The 23,070-nt window shown below is 39.8% G+C and overlaps 2 protein-coding genes across 2 annotated transcripts in view; one reads left to right on the top strand and one right to left on the bottom strand.

Annotated features, from left to right (window-relative positions):
• The window catches only part of LOC149847896 (Prolyl oligopeptidase family protein), a 61,031-nt gene extending 53,556 nt beyond the window's left edge, over positions 1-7,475 (top strand). Inside the window, exons 9-11 of the mRNA XM_090002654.1 lie at positions 4,599-4,815; positions 5,872-6,062; positions 7,298-7,475. Coding sequence (XP_089858780.1) covers positions 4,599-4,815; positions 5,872-6,062; positions 7,298-7,475 — 586 coding nt within the window. The remainder of the gene's footprint in view (positions 1-4,598; positions 4,816-5,871; positions 6,063-7,297) is intronic.
• Positions 7,476-16,234: 8,759 nt separating this feature from the next.
• LOC149847895 (uncharacterized) lies at positions 16,235-20,245 on the bottom strand. Its single transcript, XM_090007477.1, has one exon. It carries the CDS (start codon positions 19,590-19,592, stop codon positions 16,674-16,676), a length of 2,919 nt encoding a protein of 972 aa, XP_089863603.1. The 5' UTR covers positions 19,593-20,245; the 3' UTR covers positions 16,235-16,673.
• Between the last annotated feature and the right edge of the window lie 2,825 nt (positions 20,246-23,070).

Below are 23,070 nucleotides of genomic sequence, written 5' to 3'. Positions count from 1 at the left end.
GGTGGGATCCATCTCCAGTGAAAATTTTACTTTTGCCAAAATAAGCAATAGGATTAGAAAATTTACCTTCATCACCAGTCACGTGAGTTGCTGCCCTTGAGTCAACGAACCAAGTGCCTTGATCATTCTGCTTTAATTTCAATTCTGATAAGGCGGATATCAGCAAATCTTTAATCTCTCCACTGTTACTAATACTGGTAGACTTTCTTTTGGGTTCTGCCTGTGGAGCCTTTCCTTTATTTTCTGGATTGTGCCAACAATTCGCCTTGATATGCCCCCTTTTATTACAAAGGAAACAAGTGGGGATGGATCTTTGTCCCTGAGCATGAATCAACATATTTGGAGTGGAGAGCAATCCACGTCCTCCGTGTCCACTTCACCCTTGTCCTCTTCGCCCTCGTCATCGACCGTAAGTCACCCCTATGGCAAAAACTTCTTGAGAATTTGTATGAACATGAGTTTCTTCAGAAAAACCTTTCAGAGTCATTTCATACTGAATTAATTTAGCTCGTAACTCATCAAAGGTAGGAAGTGCAGGCTGACACAATAGTTAAGTGACGATCATACTGTAGTCGGATTCCAATCCACTCAGAGTTTGTTGCACCATATCACTGTCACTCACCGCACATCATATAACTGCAAGTTGGTCTGTGATAGTCTTCATCTTGTTTAGATATTTCATGATGGTCATGAAATCTTTTCTCAGCAACTGAAATTTCCTTTTGAGAAAAACCATCCTCGCCTGTGAAACTTGTGAATATGTCTGAACCAATCTCTCCCAAAGTTGCAGGTCTGTACAATTTTCGGGAATTGCAACAAGGACCTCTTGAGACAGGGTAGAAGTGGTGTATGCAACCACTGATTGATCTTTCCTTTCTCAGTTGAGGTACTCTATATTTTTGACATACACAATTGAACTTTCCCCTTTGCCATCTTTTTCTTCTCTCGTAACAAATTCTAGCGGGACTGGAGTGGTTCCATCCAGGTGACCTAAGAGACCTTGGCTCCTTATAAAAGGGATGATTTGTCTCTTCTAAATCAAGAAGTTTGAGGTGGTTAACTTTTCAGAAACAAGTTGATTGAGGAAACTCGAAGAAAGATTCGATGGAGAAGAATGAAGATCCATGAAGAAAGGAATTTTAACAGGGGTATTCACGAAGTCCCAGTCTACTGCCAGAGAGATTTGCTGATCGCCTTTTTTCTTTTGGCTGAGTAACCTTCAAAGATTGGCGACCAGAGGCTGTCAGAAAAAAAAAAGATCTAAGTTTTCGCTTCCACCTTTTTATAAGGTTTGATATTTAAGCAATGGGATTTCTCACACGAATAGAGTTTTTTTTTTGCGGCTGACTGTATTTTCAATGTGAATGCCACCTGTGGCAGCGAGAAGAAATATGTTGCCAGAGAGGACACTTAAAAAAAATGAGAATCGAATCAAATAATAAAAAAAAAACTGTCACACAACAGGTCTGGATAACAAAGGAATTTTAATATCTCAGATCTGACGTAACTTCACGGTCAGATTTGGATATCCAGTCCAAGTGGAAAAGAAAAGAGATATGCAGGGGAAAATGCGCAGAGGGCATAGATCTGGTGCACCAGATCTGAAGAAAAAAAAAAACAGATGAAGAAGAGGTTGGGTTGTGGGTCGACCTTAGCGTTTCACGTGAAACAGGAGGTTCACATGAAACGAGTTTTCCCTCTCCTTTTTTGACACATGATTTTCGTGAACCAAGATTCATGTGAACTCCTCACATGTGAACTTAGGGATTCACGTGAGGCGTGAATCCACCAAAAGGGAACTAGAGATGAAGAAGCGGAGAAACGAGAGATGGAGATGGAGGAAGGAGAAAACTGAAGAAGAGAAGAAGATAAGAGATGAAGGAATCCTCAAACCTTTGATATGTCGCACCTTTTGGAAGCCTCTTCAACCCCTGGATGGATCTCGGCTTTGATACCATGTTAAAATCTTCTCTAGAACCTACGTTGAGAGAAAGAGAAAAGAATAGAGGAAGGGGAGCTGCGGCTGTCACGATTTCAATCACTGAAATCGTGACCTAAACAATGTATTAATATGTGAGTGTACATTATGGGTCCGGGTCTGGTATAATATCCAGATCCAAAATGAAATAAAGCTATACAAGTTGTACATTAAAAAAGGAACAAGGAACCCGGGTCTGATGTGATAACCAGACCCTAAACACACTTTTTCAGAATCGTCTCGAAAGCGACCTAGGAAGCGAGGAGGAAGCGAGGGGAAGTGAAAAAAGAGAAAAAAAAATAAAAATATAAAAAAAATGAAAAAGGGGGGAAGCGCGTTTCCTATCAAAATTTGGCGTTTCCCAACGCGTTTCGGAAGCACGACGTTTCGTGCTTCAGAAACGCGCTTCGGAGAAGTGCGCTTCCCCACTAGGCTAGGCGCTTCCGGTAACTCTGGTTTAAATAAAGAGAATCAGATTAATAAAATTGCAGTAAAAATGGAAGGGTGACAAGAAGTTGCAGTTGAACATAAACATATAAGCGCTAATAAGAAATTAAGAGGCATAGACTTCAAAGACCCATAGAAAACTGCTACATACAAACGCCTCTTGGGCACACTACATGGTTCATCTGCAATGAGAACATGATCCCCACTCAAGCATTCTGCCAATACTTGAACACCAATGCGGCAATGACCCTTAAAGTAGAGAATGTGCCAGATTGTATGCAACTATCGATGAGATCTCTCTACCAGCAGTCATGTTGTGCACAACACGATGCATTGGATAGTACAAGATGCTTTGTCAAAGATCATGGTTGGCACTCGGCAGGACCATAATTGTTATAGGCATAGCACACTACTTAAGCACAATAATACCGATAAACAGGAACAAGAACAATATAGGAATTTTGAAGAGAGAGTGTCACCAACAATACCACAGGCTGGGGTGGGCATGGGAAGTGGTCATGAGAGGGGAAGGGTGGGCCTCTGGGGCGACTGGCGAGGTCTTCCTCCAAGAGCACGACCGCCTGCCCCTAGAGCCTTCTCGAGTGTCATCGGTGAGGCCACAACAACTGCGGGATGGGAAGGGCGTAGCCTGCACTGCGTCTGTTGGGGCGACTAGTGAGGGCCTCCTTCGAGAGCACGATCTCCTATGCCCGGAGTCTTCTCAAGTGTCGCCGTCGAGACCACAACCGCGAGTGAGATGGGAAGGGGTGAAGGCCGCAGCCTGAAAACAAAAAAGAAAAATGAAACTGAAAACAAAAATTAAAAACCCTACCCGTCCCTTACCTAAAGTAAAAGAAAAATTAACAGGTTAGGCTGGGCCAGGCCAAAATCCCTGTTCAGGCCGACCTGGGACCTATTTTATTGGCCCAGGCCCGGCCCATTGCCCACCTCTAAACAGTACTCCCAGCCTGTCACTTGTAGTGAATATAACTTTGGGAGATAATAAATAAGCGAAGTTCTTGGTAAAAACTGCCACCAAGCTGCTTTATCATTGTGTAATTTCCCTTATGTGCAAATAAACAGGGATGTGAATTTTGAAACTATCCATATATTTTATTATAATGTCTCTGGGAACCATTTGCTTATCATGATTATTTTGCATGTACCATTGTATGATTTTCTCTATTTTACATGTCATTTTCATAAAATCTTGTTTTATCTTTTTGTTTCTTTTTTTTTATTATTTCAGCAAATCAATGATTTTTTTTAAATTTATTTTCCAACTTTATATTGCTTATTTTTCTCATAAATTCTTAAGATCTAATGGAAAGATCATCATTTTCAGTTAACCTATTGCTGCTACAAATATCAGTGAATATATTCCTGAGTGAAGGTTTGCTAGCTTGGCTACCACCCATAGCTGTATGAATGTAAACAGGGGTGTATCCTACAGAATCGGTCATATTGTATCAAGGATCTTTATTGGCTCCATCAGTGTTGACATGTACTTAAATGGCATGCACTACGTACACATTATGTTTTCTTGAGATGCCTTGAGGACGTTTGGTTCCTATGTAGAGGCTTCCATAGGCTAGATTTTTTCAGACTTTGATGCCTGAAGTTTGCTTCTTGTTTCCCAGTTCTTAGTGTAACATATTTATGTGTTGGATATGGTCGCTTGTACTGATCCTATCCAGTTTGCAGTCAACTATTCTGAGATATGGTTCAAATAGATACAAATTGTAGAAATGTAGTCCAATTGACGTACCATTTTTTTTTTTGTTTTTAGTACTTCCATAATTCATACTAATGGAAAATGTTTCAGGATTTAGTTCTTTTATGTCCCAAAACTATTCTTTTACGTCCCAAAACTAACATTGCCATCACTCAAGTATTTGGAGCCAAAAAAACTAACTTTAAAGCATGGTAATTGCCCTATGAAGAATGTTTGTCTGGGATATTTTCTAAACTGATTTTCTCAACTTTGTCCTTTTTCATTTTTTTCATCATTACCGATTTTCTGCATTGACTTTTAGTTAGAGGTTTATGTTACTATGTTGCTGACATGGTGTGAAGCTTGAGTCAACTGGTTAAAAGTGCATATTAAAAAACATCTTTCTTTTGCTTTCTCTAGCAAAAATGCAGTATACTGATTTGAATTATTTGTTTCTAGGGGTGGTGGCGGTAAAGGAAAAAGGTGGCATCATGATGGGAGGCGTTTGAATAAACTCAACTCAGTGCATGATTATATTGCTTGTGCTAAATTCCTGATGGATAAGGAAATTGTACATCAAAACAAACTTTCTGGCTGGGGTTATAGCGCTGGTGGGCTTCTTGTTGCGGCAGCCATTAATATGCACCCAGATCTCTTTCGTGCTGCAATCTTGAAGGTTTTTGTAGTTTTTCAAGCTTTTGGTCTTGAGAATCTGTTCCTTTCTGGTCATAGATTAATAGACAACCAAGTACACTTAAAATTGGTCACTCTTCCTGTGATGGTCACAGATGCTGGAAAAGGAACTTTGGTTCATTAGTCGGGGTGTTGGATGGTTAGGTTTGAGTCATCCTGGATGGAGATTAAACCAATTTGTAGAGATATGATTATAAATGATCATGTTCATGACGACTCAGTACTGACTGGAGCAGTCCAGTCAAAGTTGAACAAATGGTTGAGTTTCTAGGTGGCTTAGGACTTGGAGCTTATTTTAGTCAAGTACTTTTCATCATTTGGTAGTTGTCCCTACTGCTTTACTTAACTTTCATTGAGTTTGTATTAGCCATAATTTTCAACTTCAAGCACAGAGATGTGGTGGTGGGTTTTGAAATTCATAGAAGGATAGATGCTGTCCTTGAATAGGAATAACTGATTATTCTCCTAAAGGATGGATGTAGTTCAGAACGTTTTTTGTTGTTTTCTCAAGGTGTAACTTGTTTCATATTCATTTATTAAGGCTACCAACCAGAAACCTGCCAACATGCGGTTGGTGATGGGGAATTTTTTCCCTTGGCCCAGCTGACAAAAGAAGGTTCTGTTTGGGAGCCTTGCATTGGGATGGAATACCATTTCCATGTGTTGCCAAGATATGGTTTTGCCAAAGTGTGGTGTTGGGGATGAAGTTGCCAAAAGCATCTTCCTGTGAATGGTGTTGAAATGCAGTGTTCAGGTTGCTAACTCCATCCCCAAACTAATGTTTTGGCAACCCTACTTCTCCTAAACAACGGAGGGTGTTGGAGAAATTGCAAAACACTGCTCAAAAACATCCTAGTGTGTTATGGAAACCACAAAGCACTGCTCTCAAACAGCAGATGGTGTTGGGGAAACCACAGCCCACCTCCCATTCAAGGCTCCCTATCAGAGCCTAAATGTTGCTTGCACATCTTGTGATTTGTGCTCGTATTTTTTGCAGTGTCCCATTTTATATATGAATAATATTTTATGATGCTGTCAGGTTCCATTTTTAGATGCTTGCAACACCTTGCTGTATCCAGTGTTACCGCTTTCACCAGCTGACTATGAAGAATTTGGGTATCCTGGAAATTTTGAAGAATTTCGGGCAATACGAGAGTACTCACCATATGATAATATTAAAAAGGACATGCTTTATCCAGCAGTCTTGGTGACATCATCCTTAAACACCAGGCAAGATTCTTCTCCGTCTACTTATGTCTTTTTTGTGTTTATTATTGTTTTTGTTAAATTACTACAAAATTACCTTACATTTTCGTTGTTGTTGCACTGTGTTAGCTTATTTTAGGATGTACGGATGTTTGAATATCATCTTTTGAAGAATATGGGCTGATAATTTTTGTCAAATTTGTACCATACTGTATGGATACTAGGTGCTTATTTGTCTTGATTCTCCATTATGCTAATGCCATGTCTGGACATGATCTATATCATTATGTAAATCCCCTCCAAATTAAGCACCTGTTGTAATGCATGACTCTTAATTGACATTTGACTTGCAGTGGTGATCAGCTTTCCTAGTATTGAGCAGAGTTACCGGAAGCGCCTAGCTAAAAGGGGAAGCGCGCTTCCCCGAAGCGCGCTTCGGAAGCGCGAAACGTCGCGCTTCCGAAGCGTGGGGGGAAGCGTCCCCCTTTTTTGGGAAGCGCGTTTCCCTTTAATGGGGGACGCGTTTCCCTTTAATGGGGGACGCGCTTCCCTTTAATGGGAAGCGCGCTTCCCATCACGCTTCCCCCACGCTTCCCCCTCGCTTCCCCCACGCTTCCCCCTCGCTTCCCCTGTTTTTTTCAATTTTTTGTATTTTTTATTTTTTATTTTTATTTTTTTCGCTTCCCCCTCGCTTCCGAGACGCTTCCTAGGTCGCTTCCGAGACGCTTCCTAGGTCGCTTCCGAGACACTTCCCGAATCGCTCCTAAGTGGTCCCACGCTTCCCCGCTTCCTAAAATTTTGAAAGTGCCTCGCTTCCCGCTCCCGCTTCCCGTATCGCTTCCCGCTCCCGCTTCCTCAACTGGCAACCATGGTATTGAGCATGTTGATTATTTCTCTCACTTTTCCTCTGCCATGCATGATATCCAAGTAGCCAGGTATTCTGGTACACCCAGAAGTCACCGTGCTTCAATATCTGTCCCAAGTAGAAACATACCCCAAATCTCAAGTTTCAAAGCAAGACTGTATTCTCTTTTTTCAACTTTTTTTTCTCATATCTGGAGGCCTTCCGGAGGTTCACTTTTTTGCATTTCTGTGGCTCGCTCCTTTTGATTTCTTGATCTTAGTTTTTATCTATTTGTTAATCTTCATTTTTTTTCTTTATTTGCTTCACTTCTTAATTAATTTTCTTTTACATGTGCTTCTTGATTACATGCAGTTCGCTCCTATTGGTTCTTATATTCACCATTCTTGACTGACAGGTTTGGTGTGTGGGAAGCTGCAAAATGGGTTGCTAGGGTTCGTGAGCTTACATTCTCAGATACACAGCGCCCAGTTTTGCTCAATTTGATTACTGACATAGTGGAGGAGAATAGGTACCTGCAGTGCAAGGAGGTTGCACTAGAGATGGTTTTTCTGATGAAAATCATGGAGACATAGGACCTTTCTAGTCTGGTCTGTAAGGGTCTGATAGGTGCTCGCTAAAAATTACAAGGTGAATGGTACTCCCTATATTGTTTTTATTCACCATAACTTAATTTCATGCAGCCACTGCATGAAAAAGATAGCTGGCATGGAAGGATAGACTTCCATTCTCATTTTTTATGCCAGTGAACCTTTGTTAATATTGTGCAAATGTGGGCACGTGTGGGGCACAGATGTATCACACACAGTTTAGGTTGTGTTGCTCTTATCTGGCAATGATAGTGTGCAGCCTTTCAACACTGTGTCAACTTCAACTGGCAGCACCGCATACAAAGAAACATAGAAAGAGCACAGACAGTGAGGAATGATGATGCTAGATGATAGCAAGAGAACAAAAGTTGCTAGCTGTAAGGACGTCTTTATTCTTTTGACCTGATGTAAGCTGTAAATGAACAAAAGGATTTTGTGTTTATCATGAATGCTTATTATTTTTTATGGAAAATTACCCAAGAATTATGATGGTCAGATGCTGGATTTGATTAGATTGCTATGAACCAAGTTGGTTACTGGATTCTGTCATGTTTCGTCTGTACAATTTGATTTGCATGTTAAACTACCATTAAGGTTTGGTTGTTTGACTTTGTTCTTTTCTAGGGTAAGAATCTTGTGCATGATTGCTGAAGACAATTGTGGTTCACAAAAGAAGCAAAACATGGTAGATATTTGGTTTGTACAAGTTATATTATCTCTTGTTGAGATGGAATCTAAATTAGGCTCTGTTTGGGAGCCATTGTTGGAGAGGAGATGAGGGGTGATGGGAGCGGAGAAGAAAATGGGAGATGAGGCTGGTGTTGTCAACAACATCCTCATGAGGATGTAGTTGAAAATAACCCATCTCCACTGCCTTCTCCATTCTCAACACCATCCTCATCTGCCAAAACGGGGATCCCACCTGTGAGGGTAGGTTGCATTAATTAAACCCTCATTAAATTTTATCTCCCCTGTTATCTCCGGCTCCCAAACAGAGCCTTATTGTAGATGTTGGAAATGGGAATCTAAACATTGAGAAACTGCGTTTCAGAGCTCCAACATTGATCAATTCTCTGTTTTTCACCTCTAATATAAGAGCTATAAATTACAAGGAAATGTAAGGTAACAATCAAAATGATTGGATTCTTTAGTTTCTTCCTCTCCCTCTCTCTCTCATATGCGCATAAACATGTGCCCAAGCATTTGCTTTGAGTTACGATGTGTAGTAGAATATAATAATTGATGAATAATCTTTTATGTTTTCTAACTAGAAACAGTGAGAATTCCTTGGCGTTTATTTTTGTTACATTTCCATTTGTTTCATCTAATTATTAACAATGATAACAAGGCAGCTAAAACATAGTTGGTATCATAAACGTTGTTTATTTGTGTTACCTTTCCATAAAATGCTCTTATTTTTGTTACCTTTCCATAAAATGCTCCAACTTAGCCTTTTGGTTGAGGGCAGACGTTCCTGATCACATGCATGCAGTTAGCAGGCAGATGGGCCTACCTTTATCTTCTGTTATTTTGTAAAAGATTTAATATTTGCATGCTATCCGTAACAGGATTGGCTCTACAGGCGAGGGGTTATGATCTTTCCATTTCAGCGAGATCATCTTGCCTTCAACTTCTCAGATAGGTGTTCATGATCTACTCATAGCAAGTACCAGATTTATCCTTTTGATAACAAAGATCCTGGCCCAAGGGATGCTGGATTTGCTAATCTTGCAATGTCAAACCACAGTGCTCTCCTCTCCTCTACCGACCATTTAAACTGTTAAGTGATGCTGCACGGCTTTTAACCCGTGAGGTTCCTCTTGTTGAAACCATTGTTGTAAGACTCGTTGCCAAACATCGATTCAAAAATTGGTATCAGGCTTATTTTTTTAATACTTTAAATAATTTATTGACACGTGATCTGCTGGTTACAAGTTGGCTGATTCAGCTCAATTGGGTTCAGAGCTTGAATCGGAAATTGTTTCCGACCAGATACCGATTTTGACATGGTTGAAACACTTGCTATTATCCCATGCTTCTTTTATGGTGTGGAAGAAATTTATGCTATGTAGTGGCATGAAAAGTTTTTGGTGTGAATGGTTGTAGGCCTTGGCCCTTTGGTTAGAAACCGCTGCTTTAGTGTCATTGGCTTAATCCAGCATGGTCAATTGTAGGCTTGCACTTGCGCAGATGTGAGCATATTCATCTCTTTGAGTAGTCTGCAGGCAAAAGGGGTGAAGGGTTATCTTCTGAGGGTGTGGGTTGTTTGTCTAGTCGGTTGCCTCCGTACCACCGCAAGACTGGTCATTGTTGCTGCCACAGACTTCAGGCAGTCGCAATCTATTGGTGTGTTGTCCCTTTGAGCTATCGAACCTAAGCTCATTTCAATATAGGAAAAAAAGAGTTTTTTCCGTAGCTGGAACTAAGAAATACATGATGGCATTTCACCACCTCAACGGTTAAGGGAAGCAAGAGGATACTAAAAGGTGGATGGTTGATGATTGACAAATGCAACTGATAGAAAGAGGGCCAAGAGAAAGAGTAAGAGGAGTCGACCTTATTTCACCTTAAAGCCCTTGATCACACTGATGGTGTGCTCACACACATGGCACCTATGAAACTACAACTAGATTGGCCTCTTGGGAAGTCCCCAAATTACATCCCTTTTTTTGCCATAAACATTCACCAACCAAATAGATATAAAGCTTATCAAATCAAGGTTTTGGTGCTGCCGTCCAATGGCACCACACCAAAAGGTTACTGGTTAACCAAACTGCTGAAAATAGTGTTAGACAAAAGTTTTTTATCAGAAAATAATCATACTGTAATACTAATTTGATATGTTTCTTGAAATGCTCTATAATTTTCGCTATTCTCTCCATGTTCAAAATCTCAAATATCCAATTTTGTTAGGACCTTTTGACTCTTTGCAATTATGAATGAAGGAGTTATTGCGATAATAAAATTATACCGCTCCTTGGTTAATGCAAATTCTCATTTAAATCCAGAATCACATGTTTTCTTATGTGGACCTCACGAAACTTGCATAAATTTATTTGTGAACATTCGGTGAAACTTATACCTTGAACATTGCAAATATCCTACTTATTCTCATATATAATACAAATTTCACATACATTTATTTGTGCAGATCTGGTTAGGCTGAAACCACTAAAATCGCAAATATGCATATACTTCACAAATTCAGATAAATTAATGTGTGAACCTCTATTTAAACTAAATGTCGCAATATCGCAAATATCCATTGTAATCACAAATACTTCACGAATTCGTATAAACATATGTGCAAACCTCTACTTAAACTGAACGTCACAACATTGCAAATATCATACTTAAATATTTGAGAATTTATGATATATATATATATATATATATATATATATATATATATATATATATATATATATATATATATATATATATATATATATATATGCGGATTTTCTAATAAATATGCAAAATTTTCCAATACATCACATATGTTTGTGATAAATACTATTGTGAGTTTTTTTATTATTTGCAGAGTTCGCAAATCATATATACATTTTCTGATGTTTGGTTAGTTGTCCTAATGATATTCATTTATCATTAGTACACGAGTAAAAAGGTTCATACTGAAGTTGGGTATTTGCAATTTTAGACATGAGAGAATAGCAGAAATTGTAAGGCATTTAAGAAAACGTGTCAAATTATCATTTTTTGTTTCTTTTATCTGAAAGATCTAAACAATTTGGGTGCGATGTCTGTGTAAGCACACTCCAAGAGTAGGGTCAAGGGCTCTGAGGTGAAATGTAGCTGATTCCTCATAATCAATGAGTTGTAAGATTCAATCCGGTTGGGATTCAATATCCGATGAAGATATATTGCACTAACATAAACATGAATATCTGGTTGAGCTTAAATCTCTCTCTCTCTCTCTCATTAGTTTTTCTGGGTCAGGTATGACCTCGTCCTGACCCATACGGGACCCATTAGGGTCAACATTTGGTAATAATTAGTAACTATCTGGGTCCGTGAGATCTGAATAGTGTATAGTCCCAGTTATGGTTTATGAAATTTCTTATCAAACCCTGGCCAGACCCGAGTTCCAATTAAGACCCACAATTTTTCAATGTAAAAAAACATAAGACTTATTTTCCATATATGGATCAGGCCTGGTTATGTAATCCTTATTGGACCCAGTATGGTTTTTCATATGAAAGATCCAACAGACCTGGGTCTAGACACTCCCATTTCTGGCAGAGTTCAATAAGTTGACACTTGCATGTGATATTTTCTTTGAAATCCCTGCGAATATTAATGAAATTCAAAAATTGATTTTGCAATTTTTTCTCTTCATATGCACAAATGGCGAATAATCCTACCTAAAGGTTCCTGAATTCCTTCATTAAATGATGCAAAATGTTGATAGAATAGTATCAGAGCAACATTTCTTTTGCCCCCTTCCTGCACCATCTTGCATAAGGTAACCCTATGAATGCAACTATTGAAAAAAATCATTTTCATGCGTTTTATTAGGACATTTAATCCAAAAACATCATTTTCTAAATAGCGCTGCTATTTTCCAATTTAATGGCATTTTTGCACAATGTCATGAAGAAAATTCTAAATATTTATAACTAATTATTCGTTTGGTTCATATAATGAATATTTTGCTAAATATTTTATTTAATATTTAAGGGAAAATAGTTATAATATGTTAGAAGATGTTAGGATAAGAAACGTTATATGCATTAGCATTTTGCAGCGATTGCAATGAGGACGTTGCCCCCATTACATATATCTAGGCATTTTACAGCAGAAAACCAGCAATACAATGTTTATTTACATGTCTACCCTAATTTTCCAAAATTAAGACAATTTTAGAGTCAGGTTGACTTGAAAGAAACCATCCGTTTGACTTAGACTATTCCACATCAAATTGGCTGCAAACCATCAACACCTATGTCTAAAAAATTCGTGGACACGAGGACACGTGACAAGAATTAGACTTGCAAGTTCGAGATTTTTTTGAAAACTAGGACATGAGGACACAGATTTTTTTTTTAATTTTGTAATCAATAAAAAATATTTTTGATAATTTAATAGTAAAAATCATGTTTTATTAAAAATATAAAAAATTATAATATTTTTAAAAATTATTAACATAATACCATAGCGTAATTAGGGCTGTCAACCTGTCGTGATTGTATTGGGTACCCAACCTAACTGGAACCTGAATACCCGGGTATGGGCATAACAAATGACAACATGAATATTATTTGGGTTGACCTAAACCCGGCCCCAATGATATGCAGGTCGGGTTTGGCTAACGTTTTTTTCTTGAATAATCGACCCGTTACAGCTTGACTCGAACATTTTATATGTATTTTCTTAAAAATAAGCTTTTTAAATTACATGAATCCGAGTTTGGGATTTCATTTCCTGATCCAATAAAACTTGAACCCTAACCTGAATTTGGCATTGGGTTATTAGGGCAGGATTTGGGTACACCATGTTGGGTTAGATGGACGACCCATTGACAGCCCTAGCCGGAATGTTGCTGGAAAATGCTGAGTGTATCACCGTAGTACACTTTAGCATACCATAAATTTCCTGATCGAAAAATTTGAGAGAGAGAGAGGGGGGAAGGGCGTGTGGTGTAATTAGTAGGTATTAAAGGAATCATATGATTTATTATGCTATTAAAATATTCACATTAAAAGATTCACAAGGCTGAGTGTACTCCTAGTGGGCAGGGAGGACCAGAAGGGTTTTACAACCAATGTGCGGTCGGTGATAGAGGAGGTTTATCATTTAGTCTATAAAAAAAATTGTTTTAAAGCTAGTACCGTGGGTTGACAAAGCAGATAGACCTACCTCTTTGGATTCTGTTTTTAGCTCGTCGTAATGGACGTTTGAAAGTTACAATACAATGTCAATGCATGGGCTCCATCAGTAAACTAGAGAAATTTCAGGACGTATTATTTGACTTTCTTTTTCTTGCTTTTTGGAACATGACGACAATAAGCCAACCTAGAGAGAGAGAGAGAGAGCTTTAATTTATGAAAAAAAAATAGCAAAACTTATTTTGTGTTGTGCCTTTTGACCATTCATACAGAAAGATGACATCGTTATGTTGAAAGTTTCAGAATCCAGTGAAAAGAAAAGGCAGATCAAATCACTAATCTTGGATGCGCTTTACTGTTCACCTTTTGATTGCTTGCAATGATTTCGTAGTATGGTGATGAGGGGGGCCCTCTGCTTTTGGCATGTCAATGGCCTATGGACAAGCAGGTCCAACAACTTTACCGGATGAAGAAACCAGCACCACGCCAGAAATCAACGTATCACATCCTATTGTGCAAAGATAAAGGGACCCATGTGGAAAAATCATATATTTCTGCAGTTGTCACTGTTTCAGTGATCAAATTTAGCTGTCACTAGGCATTTAACTATGTTTGCCGTCCATTGGTTTTCTTAATATTTGCTTTATGTGAGTTGTCATCTTCCAAGAGAGAGAGAGAGAGAGAGGTTGTTGGTCATTGACTTTCATAACTAATTATATAATTTATAGGATTCAAAAATGTCATGCTTGAGCAGATTGTGACAAAAAAAAAACAGTATAAACAACCCATATCGGGCAAGAATAAGGTATTTATTTAGATGATTCCTATAAGACACATTGAACCAACTCAATTGACATGGCAATCAATATCTTAAATAGGAGAGGATGACAGCCGCTCTTTCAGAAACTCCCAAAAAAAAAGAAAAATAAAAATAAAAATAAAAATAAAAATAAAAATAAATAGCAAAGGATTTTGGACGTATAGACTAATATTTATTAAAAAAGAAAACTAAAAAGTCAACAGAGGTCAAATGGCCATTTTAATCCACAAAAAAGTAAGGTAATCTGAGCGCACACATCATATACAAACTCTTTCCTGCATAAGTCAATATCAATTAAACAAATTGGAAGAAATACATGATTCCAAATAATGTGGTATCTTGTAGTAAAAGTGACACTCATCAACCTAGAAACACTTCAACGAGCAACTACTACACAGAAAAATCAAAACCCACCTCATCAGATTGCGACTTCCTCAAGTTGGAGGCATCCGAAACAGACACCACCCCCAGCCCACTTCATCACAAAGTCTCATATCTTGCACCAAACCCCCCTAACCTGCCATTCTTCAATAATCATGTTACTTCACCCTTTATATATATATATATATATATATATATATATATATATATATATATATATATATATATATATATATATTCTAGTATGATAGGAAAGACGGAGAACAGGAAAGACAAAAATATTAGCACGCAAACAAGTGAATGCAAACATAGTCCTCACCAATCAGATGCAGAATTAGTATTCATACAATTCATGCAATCATTCCTATAGCCTTTTGCTTTCAGAAATCACTATACTGTCATTCTTAATACTAGATGATGGAATTCAGGTGAATAAGGAACTCCCAATGCCCGAGTATAGCAATCAGATATCAACTCAAATTGGAAGTGCATGAAATATAAAATGCAACTTCCACCAAGTTGAAGCCGTTTGAAACAGACTCTAAATCATAGTCACCTGTAATTTCTCGGCGAGGGTATTTCTCAGAGAGATTCTCAAAAGTTGATAAATCTCGAGAATATCCCAGAAATATCTCAAGAGTTTAAAAAATAAAAAAATATAAATAACAACAAAAAAGTTAAGAAAATAATAAGTTTTACATTATTTTTCTTCAAAAAATACAAAGAAACATGTTTTAAAATTTAAAAACAAAAAATAGGAAATGCAAACTTAAAATAAAAGAGTTTTTCCAAAAATATCACAATATTATCGTGATAAGATCACAATAATATTGAGATATTTTGTCTTCTAGACATACTTTGAAAATGTCGCGAGATATATCTTTAATATTGGCTACCTTAAAATATTGGTATTTCTTGCAATATTTTCAAAATATCACCGATATCGGTGACAGTGCTTTAAATAAAAAAAATACAAATTAATCATCCTACTACCTATACTTCGCTCTATGCCCTGATCCAGTTCGAACCGAACCCAGTGTCTAGGTAAGTCTCAGTCCAATTTTTATCCACAAAGATTACTTGGCTTTCTTGGACACATGAATATTGCCAATTGACTAATGGAATTGCTAACACTTATTCTCATACTTCCTGGGTAGCAGCAAATTCTAGCCTCTGCAAAATGAACTGTTTCATGATTTACCATCTTAAATTTCAACCATCCCAAAGGAAATAGTGATGCTTGTGAAAGTAAAAAATAGTTCACTATAGAAGTAAACGATAGTCCACTATAAAAAAACTCACTATGACAAGTAACCTTGGCATTAGCCTCAGCCTAACAGATGTCAAAGATCATGCTCACATGGCTAACAACAAACAACAGTCTAGTGATTGACACTTTACATTGTTATAAAGGCTACCAGAACAGAAGGAGCTGCTTACCATAGCAACACCAGGTATAAATTACATGTGCATTTGGCCCGGAAAAGCAATGATATAATCTCAGAGACCGTTCTAATATGGCTAACAATGACAATATTTGGCAATCAGCCCGTAATATTGTCATGAAGGCTACCAAGTCCAAACAGAAACTATAGTTACATAAGTCGAAAGAGAATAAACGGGAAGTTTCTATTACTAATGGAACATGACAACACCAAGCATCTAAAAGTGACTAGCATAAACTAACTCAGGTCTTTTATAAGACAACTTTGTTTGCTCATCCACTAAATTTTGCCTTTACAACCACATTAGTCTGAAGTGGGCCCCAAGGATGGACCGAGTGATACATGTTTCTAAAAGAAATCTACACGAACCATAAAAAAGGAAAGAAAAGAAAATATAGAAACAACAAGAATAAACAAATTTACCCACAATCAACAAATTCTGCACCACATGTTTTTGATCAGTCGACTCAAGCGTCACTGCCTTAAGGAATTTCATTCCAATGAAGATGCAAAAGAACATAAAGCCATAGCCAAGAATCATGATATATGTTGCCTCCATATCATGCAGCCAACCATTTCACAAAAAATGAAGATCAAGGGTGGGGAAGTGTTTCTGTGTGCTTGGATACAATCCACCTAGATCTCCCTTCAAGCATAAAGAAAAGCATGCAAACCAGACAAGCATACTTCACCCTTCTCCAGACTCAGGGATGGTAGATAATCCATCAGCCTCAACAAAAGATGGATCAAGAAACTTGGCCACAAAAGCCCACATCTTAAATACATCTTCAAAGTTTGTCAAGAAGCCAAGGGAGGCAGTAACAACCTCCACTCGGACCATGGGATTCTTCGTGTCATGACGACCATTTGAAATAGGCCTGCATAAGGCACTATTATCAGCATCGAGCTCCCGATGAAGCTGTTTCTCGTTCTCCATAATCCGAATATGACTAAGGAAGCCGATACCAAGAGATATACCATTTTTATCTGCCAGATTCTGAACAATTTCTGGATTGATTATATTTCCACTTCTGTCGCTTATATTAAATGCCACAGCTGCACCCCTTTCATACTTGATCTTGGGCCCATAAATGTGAACAAGAGATGCTCCAATTTCACCATCTGAATCTGGAAATCGCAGTTGCAGCAATGAGGTCACAAGCCAATTGATCAGATAACGCAGTCTAAGAGTAGTTTTGTTTAGACCCAGCATGTTAACATGATCAAGATGCCTACAAATAATCTCAGGCTCTCTTCGGCTCCATTCTTCTGCTTCTGCCTCCCCATCACTAAAAACATCATCATCACCTATTGTGGTTGCACACACCTCCCCACTTTCGGACTGGCTCAGACGTTCCTTGTGGCTGTCCTCCATGGTAAAGGAAACCCTCCTTCCCATGCTGGCAACCCTTTCTGTCTCTTCCAAACTGAAAAACCTATCCCCAGCAAACCTGCTCCCTTCTCTCCGTCCTAACAACCTGAACTCTCCTTCTGTTTCCCTCCTTATAGCACTTTGTTTAGGCTCCACACCTTCCAGACGTATCTTAATAGTGGAACCATTACCATGGCTACTATGCTGTGCACCAGGAACTGGTTTATCAAGTGGGGACCTTTTGGTCATGTGGGCCAAACCATCTCCAATGTAGATCACTTCCTCTCTGAATTCATATGATGAAAAACTCACTTCTGCACCACGCTGCTCCTCTTCGTGTATCTCTTTAACATGACCATGATCCTCAGAGATTGATATTTTAGAATGAGCACCATGTGCATGGCCATTTTCTGGAATGGTGTCTGTCTCTGAAGATTGCTCCTCTTCAGGAACCTCCTTTACACGGTCCAATTCTTGAGAAACCGATAAGACTGCTGCATCAAATGATAGCACATTATGTGATCCTGGGTTCAAGCGTCTGTCATCATAGAGGGGACTCCTGGATATCTTGGAATTCTGCTTTGGAGAAAGTAGCTTATGATTTTTTCGGATGGAAAACCATGCAGGTGGCAATGGTGATCCCAATTTCGACCTGTTCAACTGTCCAGAGTTATCGGATGCTAACGGACTCTGACCCAGATCAATCCATAAAGAATTGTCTGAAGACTCATCTTCGCTGAATACAGGGCTCTTCATAACCTCTCCAAACGATATACTCCCTTCCGTCTCTTCAAAGATTGTACTCGCCCCATCCCTGTCAGAGCTGTTCTCATGTTCCATCTCTGTTTCAAAGACATCTCTTACCTGCGCAGAAGTGAATGCACCTGAAAATGCAGGCAATTGCATTCCCTTATCATTTTCAGGTGTTACTACTTCATTTCCATCGCCATTCTCATCTTCGGGTCCAGCTAAACCATCCAAACCATCGAATGAATCGCTAAGATATTGCGGAAAGACAGGGGTGATCCTCACCATCCCAGTTCCGGCAGTTCCGCACTGGTTTTGCAAGCTGCCCATGACTGATTTCTTAATGAGGAGGCATCCAAATCCCGTGGGATCTGATCCAAAAACACGATAAAATGAAGTGACAATAAAATCCGGGCGGAAAAGCGACAGCCCAAGTGAATCCATGTCTTTGGGACCCAGAGAACCGGCATCGAGAAGAACATGCCAATTGTTCTGCTGCGCCAACGCCATCCACTGATACGAGTACTTAGCACCAGTGACCCTCGACTGAACGGGAAACACAAACAGCCCGACAGCCGAATCCTTCTTTCTCCTTCTCTTACCCGCAGATATCTGCTTCCGGAGCTCCGAAGAGCAGAGTCTTAGCGTTGGCCACTTGAACCAAGCACTATAAACCTTAGCACCCTTCTCTTTGGCGCTCTGAGCCATCCAATTCACAGACTGGCTCTCATAATCAAACATGGTGATCAGCCTTTTGTTTGCTTGGAATGGGTAGGACTCTGCCAGCAACTTAAACGCTGATCCCCTACTAACCGTGAATACAAGCCCATACTCATTCTCAGGTATGTTCAGATAGTCCATGATCCTAGTCTTTATGTCATGCTCACAGGTGCCTTTCTCAGCACCACCATAGAGTGCATGATTACTAAGATTGGCAGTAATCTCAGACAAGCTAAATGCAGAAGACTCCCAATACTGCATTTGTTGGGTGTAAGAGAAAAGCCCAAAACCACAGTAATCCAAACATACCTTGGAAAACTTATCAGACAGGTGGCCATACTCATCAGATCTAAGTTGGTCAATCTTTTCTGAAACCTGGAACTTTGGGTACATAGTAAGGAACTTGTTGAAGGCCTCAGTGAGATCAGGGATGGAATCTTCACTATCATACGTCCTCTCAGCAGCAAGGGAGGTCGCCCTAAGGAAATCCCTCTGGGCCCGGAGCCTGGCTAGAGACCTTGACCTACCAAAGTTGCCATCTTGGTTATTGTCAGGGGTCTCAGAGTCCATGTCCTGGGACTTAACCAGTGACCCATCTTCAGAAGCCTCCTCAAGAGCCTCCCTGAGCTTGCTCTCCTGCAACTGCCTCAGGATTGAGGGCCTCTTCTTGTCTTCCTCTGACAAACCAGACCCATCTTTCCTCTTGCCCTTCTTCTCCAGGATAAGGGCAGCACAGTGGGATATGGGATTCCATAGTGAGAGATGCATGAATGCTACCCTCGAAGGATCCACAACCAAGATACCCAGATCAAAATATTTAGCCCATTCAAAAACACAAAGGTGACAGAAGATTCAATCCCTAGTTCTCAGACTTTCACCAAAGAAAAACATTGGTTTATACCCATTTGAAACTACTAAAGAAAAAGGTGAAAGAGAGAGGGGAGAGAGGAGGCAAGCAAATTCCATTGAGAATCCCTACTTTTGCGAATCCGAACCCTAGGAAAAGAACAAAAGGGAATGATGGCATTTCATACCAAACCAAAAGCTAAACCCTCTCAATTCTAAGAATACAAACTACCCATGGAAGAAAAACACCACTCTTTCAAGAAAACCCAAAACAAGACTCCCCCAGACTCTCACCCACCAAACCCTCAGTAATGAAGAACCCTAGGTGGCAGTCTGGAAACTCACAAGTCATACGTACCCCCAAATGGGAAGATCGCTCGATTCATGGAGAAAACCACGCCCCAAATCAATATCTTGCAGAAAAAGAGTGAAAAAATCATGAAAAAACCCTGAAGAAAAATTAATGGAAGAAGTGAAAAAAAAAACCCTTGTGGGGTTTCTTTTTTTTTTCCAGCCTGTCAGAACACCACCAACTTCCGCCTGCAATTTAATTAAGAGCAAGCCTCTCCCCAATCCCCTCCATTTACTCCCATGGTCAATCCATACATGTCTTCATTTATTACCCAGCTATCATAATTACTACTACGCCGAAGACGACTCCCCCTTTTGCTTTTCACCCAGTAGGTTAGGAATTAGATATTACAGAGAAAAAGAATTTACACCCATTTGACTTGCCACCAGGCCCACCACTTTGTTTTTTTCTTTTAAACTTTAAAATTTTATATGGCATTTTTAAATAAAAATATTTAGCGCCTTGGTGTCTCCTGTCACGGTTTTGCCCTGTTACAGAAGTCAAATCATACTCTTTCAGTCTCCATAAAGATATTTCCTGTCCTAGTTGTGCAGAAAGTTTAAAACACGCTCTCTCTCTCTAGAATGACACTTGGCTTACTGTTAATGAAAATATAATAAAGTTACAAAATAAATTTGAATGCGATGATCTGAATTTCTGTCACAAGTTATGGGGGCCATCTAACTGGTTTTGCATTTTTCTATAATTGGCACTTTTACTAATTATAAAAAAAGTTTAACGGGATTGGTTATATTAATTTCAAGTGGTGTGTTACTGCTGCCTAGAGGCATTTTCTTAATTTCCTAACTTTACTGATATGGGTGACGCTGTCCTGTTGTTTTACCAATATTTTGTGCCTTTGGTTGGGATCTCAATTTATGTTATCTGATATGACACTAGTCAGTCAATTAATTATTAACTAATTATTGTGTTTGCTTTGACACCTTGAGTACACTTTATCTGGCTAATCACCATTGTTAAATGGAGACAATAGTAGAGGTCCTCTATATCCATCTATGTGTGAACAAATGATCATCATGTCCCCTAAGGCTTTGTTACAATTTGGGAGGCAGGTTTGCTTGATCCGAGCAATTTCTCTCCAGCTCCATGAGAAACGAGTACAACCCAGTCACAGACAAGTAGGGATGGCAGTGGACCGAGGCGGGAGCTGGGGACATGGTCATTCATCTCAGCCTCCATCCCCCCGTTTATGTCTTTCATCCCTTATTCAAACGGAGCAAGGTGATTGCTCCTAAATAGGGATGGCAGTGGACCGGGGGAAAGCGGGGCCCCGCCCTGCCTCGCCCGGTTTGGACCGGGGATGAAGGGTATGAAGCGGGGATGGAAGCAGGGATGAAGGTTAAAATCCATCCCTGTCCGGGGGTGAAGGCGGGGCGGGGATGGACGTGCACTTTTTTCTGTCCCGCCCCGATCCTCGCCCCAACCCCGCCTCGACCACTTTTCCCCGCAATATCCCCGCCCCGCCATGGAGGACATGAAACGGGGATGAAGGATAAAATCCATTCCCCGCTGGGGATGGAGGCGGGGGTGGAGGATAAAATCTTGAGGCGGAGCGGGGGTGGAGACCTTGTCCCCCGCCCCGCTGCCAACCCTACTCCTAAAGAAGGATTGAGAACGGGGCAAGGTGGGGATCAGGAGGATGGGCGAGTAAAAGCGTAAGTTCATCCCCACACAAGTTTTTATTTTAACCTCTATCCCGGCCTTCATTCTCGGTCGAAACAGAGTGAGGTGGGTCGGGGCTCCATTTTCCCTCGATCCATTGCTATCTCTATTGACAAGACTCGATTGCTGTCATGTTATGTGTTGGCTTGACTGAGCTAGTTCATTAAGGCGATGTTTGGAAACTGGTAAGTAGGATAAAAAGTGGCAGCTGCCAAATCCAGGATTTAGGAGGTAATAGCTGTCAATTCCATGTTTTAGTGTAAAATATACGGACACTTTCGATCCCAAATGCATTAACTCCCATCCCAGTTACCGGTTTCCAAACAGCCACCAGGTAGTAGTTTGACCAGCCTTTGGTCAAATGCATTAACTCCTATCCACTTTCCTAGATTCTAAAAGAACATATCATTCTAAATAAGATTAAGATAGAAACATTAGTAAAAATTAAATAAACTTCTTTTGATATCATGAAAGGTAAAAGACTATGACATAAAGCCCACAAAGGCTCATAGCACTGGGCTACTTAGGTCAACTTGGCCTTCAAGCTGAAGGATGTGGCGAGTTGGATACCTCAGACCAGCAATGGACATCGGGCCAGTCCGGCTGGATAAGGGCCCAACAGGCCCGAGACCAACCCAACCCAGTTACAATGGGGCTCGGGTCGGGCTTAGCCCTTTAAGCCCAACCCAGTTAGCGGTTCGAGCTTATTGGGCCATGCACATTTTTCACATGGGCTTGGCCCAATTAAGGCCTCATTAACCCAGCCTGACTTTATTCGGGCCTAGGCTGCAAAGTGCATCCCCGAGCCTGACCAGATTCGGGCACCATACTCTAAGGTCAAAGTTAATGAAAAACGATCCTCCATGTACAAGAGAAAGTATTTGTGAAATTTTACAATGCAAACACCAAACAGGGCCACAGTTAACATGACACATCTCAACTCATAATAGACAGTCCGAACCATAATGGTGGTTTTAGTTTTAAATTTCCGACACCAAACAGGGTCATACTCAATGTGTGGCACTTCTGAACCCATAATGGGACATCCGAACTATAAATGATGGTTTGAGTCTTACACTGATGACGCCAAACAAGGCCACAATTAGGGATGTAAATGGATCGGATCTAGGATGGAGGTTTTGCAAATTTTGGCTGTTTTGGATCCCAACTGTTTTTTCTTTCATCCCTATCGATAGCAGAGCCGGACCTGTAAAGAGGCCAATGAGGCTTGGGCCTCAGGGCCCCTGGGCCCAAAAAAAAAATTAGGGGCCCATATTTAAGGTCCTAGCTCCCCTATTTTTATTTAATATAATATAAATATTTGAAATATTATATTCGTTTAATGTGAATGCAAATTTTATTGTT

The sequence above is a fragment of the Nuphar pumila genome, chromosome 1 (genome assembly GCF_984573655.1).
Source record: "Nuphar pumila chromosome 1, dmNupPumi1.hap1.1, whole genome shotgun sequence".
Taxonomy (NCBI): domain Eukaryota; kingdom Viridiplantae; phylum Streptophyta; class Magnoliopsida; order Nymphaeales; family Nymphaeaceae; genus Nuphar; species Nuphar pumila.
This window is presented reverse-complemented; position numbering and strand designations above follow the sequence as displayed.

Coding starts and splice junctions, on each gene's coding strand:
- LOC149847895 (XM_090007477.1), bottom strand. CDS start 19,592: ATGCATCTCTCACTATGGAATCCCATATCCCACTGTGCTGCCCTTATC.